This window comes from Lepeophtheirus salmonis, chromosome 4 (assembly GCF_016086655.4).
Source record: "Lepeophtheirus salmonis chromosome 4, UVic_Lsal_1.4, whole genome shotgun sequence".
NCBI lineage: Eukaryota > Metazoa > Arthropoda > Copepoda > Siphonostomatoida > Caligidae > Lepeophtheirus > Lepeophtheirus salmonis.
The window spans coordinates 41,055,359-41,061,970 of NC_052134.2; the positions used below are offsets into that span (position 1 = coordinate 41,055,359).

Here is a 6,612-nt window from a genome sequence, read left to right on the forward strand (position 1 = left end):
TGCCTTCAATGCACGTAAATGACCGATCACAAAAAAATGTTTTTCACAAACTTTGTAGACAATTGTTCACTTATTTATGAAGGAAATTTTTACTATGATATCTCGAAACTTTTATGATTTAGATAAGTTACATTTATTAGAGCATGTAGGATCTACTCTGTTCATATACTGTTTAAATTATATATACCATTAAAGGATCAATAACCTGTTAGCAAGCTACCTGTTGCAATGCTAATTAAGTTTACTACATACTATTTCTTTAAATGAGTTAATATGACTCAAGTATCGATATACCAAACAACACTAGTGTAAGGTCTTAAAGGATGAAACATAAATTTATGGTTGAAATTTGTATGCATATCAACTGGATCAATAATATCTTAAATACTATTGATTTTAGTTTATTTTCTATAATTATTATCGAAATAAAATTATTCATGTTCTTTTATTCACATAATATCTTCATATTATTTTGTATTCTTTTTTGTGGAAAAGCTTGGGGCTGTATGTGGTCATTAGAGTAGATATAAATAATGTAAATTAATGTAAAAACTTATGATAAATTGTCAACCAAACTATTAATTAACTACACTATTGTTTAGGTTTAATTTCTAATAAAAACGCAAGAAGTTAGCTCCATTTGTATTCATTTCGAAGTCTATATGTAGTCGATAGAGAGATGCTACAAATATTTATTTATATAAGATACAAAAAATGAGAGAAATAAATAATCATTTGGCCCAAAGTAAACAAATATGTGTGTAAAAATCATGAACAAATTAAAAGAAATCATTTTCCGAATTCAACAGATAAAAGGAAAAAATTGGATTAATCTATTTAACATATTTTTAAATTTAAGTTTACCCTCACTAGAACAGTCATTCAATACATTTACCTCTCAGAAAAATCATACATTGGGCAGCTGATGACACCGTTGCGTTTTTAATCAATTGAACAACAAGTCTCGCTCCCCTTTCTCCCTTTGCTCTACAAAAGTCACATCCTAAATCATAATATTATACAGAAAAAGTGCGATTCTTATCTGTAATAACTACTGTTTCCCCTTTAAATTGGATACTTTTGCCGGCGGCCGATGTTCATCGCTATAAATTATTTATTCCTTCATGGCACATCTCCAAAAGTAAGATTGTTATATAGAATGAATGCTACAGAGCTTTGAAGTCTATACAGTTTATTCAAAATTAATTTCTATAAATTTACACAAAAATAGGTTGAAAATATTCGATAAAAAATAAAAATAGTAAATACCATATTGAAAACCCATTCAACAGGTATCCTTAACATAATAAAACCCAACACTACGAAAAATTCATTCAAGTATGATTACATTTCTGAATTAAATAAATTCATTATTTTAAAGAAATAATTGTATTAAATCAGGTTATTACTACGTTGATTTATGTAGTCCATGAGTTGATCAGAGCTTTCGCAAACAAATGGTTTTTTATGGTAGCATGCAATGTCATGCCAAACAATTCCGTCGTTGTAGAAATTGTTCATGACTGCAATGCAAGACTCTTCGTGTTCGCCCTAGAAAAGGAAATTAAATTTCATATAATGATTTTTACTATATATATATGATGGTTTTAAAAAATACTGATTTTGGATACTCTATTAATCATTTTATTTTTCACTTTTAAATTAATAAAAATCCAAAAACTAAAGATGAGCACGATAAATATATGTACATAGAACTCGTGTACGGAAATTTAAACGTTCCCTTATTACCCTCAATGTTCTTATCCCTCTTTTCACACCAAGCAAAGTACATCCCGAGGAAAATAAATTTATTCCCCACAATACATATATTAATGAAAAAAATCAACAATGATTTTTTATTTTATTTTACTTTTTTTTCAAAGGTATATTCACTAGAATAGTATACTTCTTATCCTAATAAAGAAGTTTCTAATTTAGATACGATTTTATGCTTAACAAAACGCTTTATTTGAATATAAGCCTCCAATTTCAACAAATTTGCTACATAGCTTTAAGCTTTTTTTATTTCCCTAACTTGATATAGATATATTACTTTTTTAATTATCCCTCCTTGTGGCGATTGTCTTAAATTATCTAGACTTTGAATGTACATTTTTAAAATAGATTTTGAGCTCGTACAAGAAAATTTTAGAACGTACTCATTTTACCTTCTCTAATAATGCTACTATATGTATAAAAATATGTTCGGGATTAATAGTTCTCAAAATGAATTTGCTTCGGGATGAACTTGTCATGGAATAAACTTGTTCTCCGATGAACTTGCCTTGGGGTGAAAAGATCACGGTTAACTTTCCATAAACCGCATAACTACTAAAAACCATCATTTTGATGGCTCTTATTCATAAATAAAAATTAGACATAAATATTATGTTACTTTTTTCTTTACAATTACTGCTCAAGAATTAACAATTTCCGTTAATCAGAAAATAAAGTACGAAAAAAATAGCTATATATATATAAAATTTCAAAATTCTTGCAAGCGTAAATAAAAAAGAAATGTATATTGAAGGTAATTTTGCCAAATATTTCTACATCAACTATAATTAGCTAAAACGTTTTAATTGTCAAAATATTATTTATAAGAGCACTAATATCTTGCAGGTTAACAACATATACTTTTTTTTAAATGTGCACTTGCGAGGATTTCCACATCTTTAAACATAAATATAAATTAGTTATCTTTTTAAAAATATACGTTTTGATAAATTCTATATCTCTTTATTATCTTATAGAAAATGATATCAAAACGTGATAAAAGTACGATACAAAAAAGTCTTTTGGGAACTCAACAATTGTTGTACAAAAAATGATAGGTACATTCATGTTTTGTATACTAATACTATTAAGCGGATTTTTTTAATACTCAAAATGGTTAATTGATTGGAGAAAAAGTTAATTTTTTGCTATTATTAAAACAAACATATTTTTTTGAGGACCTCACAAACTTTCCTTCAAAAAGAACACGAAAAAAGGCCAAAAATATGTTATTAAGAAGTAATTCAAGTCCAATTGATGAATGTTCAGATGTAGCAATGTAAAAAAATCGATAGCTGATAAAAAATACATACAAATAGGCCATTCAAAATAGTTTCAAATAAAGGAGCAGAAAAGGAAAGCAAAAGTTGACTTTTTGCTCCCATCATTGAACTAAGCGGCTTGTACTTAATTTTACATTAGAAAACAGTTTTGCTATTGATAGGCAAATTTCAGAAAAAGAAAGTTCACTTTGAAAAAAATAAAAAATAAAACAAACAAAAACACTAGTGTATCTTCATCATAGAAACTTTAAAACCCCAGAATTGTTGGTACTTTTATTATCAAGCTTATCCATTAATTTTTAGGTGTTTATAATCGCTGTCAAATAGGATGAAGAAGTAGTAGAATTGCAGTCAAATTCTATAGCAGCATTTATTCATGATCAATGTGCAAATATAACATAATTTGCAGTTAGACATAGTAAGATCCTCAGACAGGAAACATGTCCACAAGTCAAATTTCACTTAGTCTTATCTCACTGACAATAAAAAAATTACAGTCCCCCTTTGGTTAGCTGTTAACTTTTCCACAAACCTTTTTAAAAAAATCATATTTCATTATTTTGATAACAGTGAGAAGAAACCCTACAAATACTCTACAGCTTAACAAAATGAGTATATAACGTCACTGAAATGAAATAATGAGTGTAAAAACATGACTTCACCAAATGTCGAACTTGAATTTAAATAGATCCGTTTTTCTAAGAATTGATTTAGTTGCATCCATTCTAATTGACATATTCAAACACAGAAGAGTTATTGATAAATGTCAACCTCTTGGATCAAGTATGCTTCTACGTAAGCTATGAGTAGGAATCACCAAAATGTAAAAAACAATCATATTTTTGAAATTAGAAAAGAAAAAACGGTTAATGTCAACTTTTTCTACAATTGTGGATTTCAACCACAACTGCTGAGGTGTGAGGGTGTGCATTGTCGTGATGAAAAATGTCTTTGTTGTGGGCTAATTGTGGGTGTTTTTCTTCCAGTTTGGTCTTCAAACTGTCCAATAACAAAGAATAATATATGGACCTGTAATAGTTTTAACCTTTTCCGGATAATCAATGAGGACTATTCCTTGCAAATCCAAAAGACATTCCCTAGAATCCTTCTGGCCGATTTCTCGATTCAAACAAATGCCCGAACAGAAAGAAATAGACGGCTCTGGTAGAAAGTTGGTGTGTATTTTATTCAAGAGATACTACTAACTAAATATAACCTCGATAAGCACCGGTAGCGCCATCTCTCGTACAAACGCTATAGCAGTAATTCATTTTCTCCAGCAGAAATCATATACCAGGCGGTTGATGCTAACCGGGGTCTTAATTCAGTAGTGTTGCTCTCCCATTTTCCTTGTGTTCTACCAAATGCCCATATCTAGCTATGAGTAACTCATTATATTATAAGTTAAATGATAGTCCAAACAATAGGGAAGAATGGTCCAACTTTCAATAAATTTGGGAGCTATATCTTTTTTAATTTTCGAAGGAAAAACGGTTAAAATATAATGAATACATCATAGTCTATTCAAGTATAAGTGTTCAGAACGTTAATTAGTTCACTTCAAAATAATTTTTGTAAGGATGTGAATAATTCCATATTATATCATCTTAAGAGTGAAAGAGTAAAGGTTGATATATACATTATACAATAAGGATCACATCTTGAGCAGGATAAGGTATATGGAATTATCCCACTTACCTGAAAATGTCCATTGTACTTTTTGTCAACTGCCCCCCTCCCCATCCTACGCCTCATTCGTAATCTGAATGATGATTGTTTCAATTCGAATTAGCTTTTGTTAAGCTCTAAAATTCCCCTGCGATTATTAAACTATAGTCCCACAGTAGGAAATAGATGTCCTACTAAAAACTTTCTTTTTCTTTTTGGAATAAAGGTTGAGAGACCCAGAGGGTTTTCATTGACGTCACAGATTTCATCATCCAGTGAAGCAACACCATGTTTGGTATGTTGAGTTGATATATATTTATTGTATCAAATAAATAAATTTTCTATAAAATCTCAAAGAAACTTCTCCAAATGGATTTAAAAAAAGAAAACTGTACAGTTAGAAGCAAGAGACAAATAGTGATATTTGAATTAAATCAAATTAATATCCTATGAAATAACTAGATTTGTAAAATTAGTTTTGTTTTAAATTGATTAGGGAGGGGTAGTGTAGGAGAATTGATAAAATATACAATCCTTGAAAATGTAGTAGTGCCTTTATTGTCTACACTGTGTAAATACTAAGGCTTGATGCTGCACTAACATTATTTTCTTAGTTTTTAGAGCCCCGAAGATGGATGACGTAACATGAAAACGTTACATAATAAAATTAAGATTTTGAGAAGGAAGGAAGTGATGACGTCACGAGAGGACCGATCATTTAGTAATCCTTTGGTAAAGTCAATTTAATTTAATTTTTTCAAAAATAGTTTTTCAAATAAACACCATACATATATACATATTTATAAATGTACAAAATAGGATATAATATGTAAAATGAATCCAATGCAAGGTACTCCTCCCCCCACTCTTCTTCTTCTTCCATGTTCTTTTTCTCAGCTAGCTAGCTAGCAAGCAAAGAAAGTCCTTGTACATACATACATACAATGTAGTTGAATGTAGAAAGAAAAGCTCTAAAAGGTAAAAGTAAGAGGGGAAACTTTCCTATGCCTTGTATGTATATTAATGCGTTATATAATAACAAAGATTTGTAGTAGATTAGTACATATACATACATATTACATATAAATGTCTTATACAATTTATTTTACTTTTATGGAAAAATGAGAGAGAGAGAGATTCTCTTATGTGATTAAAATATATACGATGATGTGTTATGTTGGAGAACAGAGAGCCTTTAAGACATGCACCTATGTACATCCATGCATTAAAATGTCAAACTTATATTATTTGCTCACCTCATCAGTTGCAGCTCTAATAAATCAATATCATTTTTGATGGGCTCTACTTAACTATGACGTAATTCCTTTAATATAACTGACGTAATATATTGCTTCATAGTTCAGGGTAAAGGGATTTTAGGGGTTCAAATTTGCTATTTTTTACAGGGGTGTCCGTAGGGGCTGTAGTATCCCCAAAATTAAGAATTTTTAATTTTTACAAGATTTTTTTTTTGAAAGGATAAAAATATTCTAGGCGAAAATAAGGATAAAAATTTTTTTTGGAAAGATTTCTTTTCTTTTTTAAAAAAGGTCCTTCGGGCAAATTATGCAGCAGAGGAAAAAAAAATTATTTTTTGTGAATAGCTATGGATTTACTAGAAATTTAATATTCGAAATTTTTTTTTCAAAAAATTAAATATTTGAAATTTTTTTCTATAAAATGTATTTTTCTGTGAATAATACATATTTGAATTTTTTTTTACAGTTGTTATAGAAATAAAAAAAGTCTTAAATTTTATCTTGACGTATATGTATACAAAAATAGAATAGGATTGAATAAAAAAAAATTAAAATTATAAAGTAAGTATATATTGAATGATTTTTTTTTCTAAAATATTTAATTTTTCATGGTTTTTCTAAACCAA

At 28.7% G+C, this 6,612-nt stretch overlaps 1 protein-coding gene across 1 annotated transcript in view; it reads right to left on the reverse strand.

Annotated features, from left to right (window-relative positions):
- Window positions 1-1,175: 1,175 nt before the first annotated feature.
- Window positions 1,176-6,612, reverse strand: part of LOC121115944 (uncharacterized) — a 16,854-nt gene continuing 11,417 nt past the window's right edge. Inside the window, exon 4 of the mRNA XM_040710135.2 lies at window positions 1,176-1,551. Coding sequence (XP_040566069.1) covers window positions 1,393-1,551 — 159 coding nt within the window. The 3' untranslated portion in view covers window positions 1,176-1,392. The remainder of the gene's footprint in view (window positions 1,552-6,612) is intronic.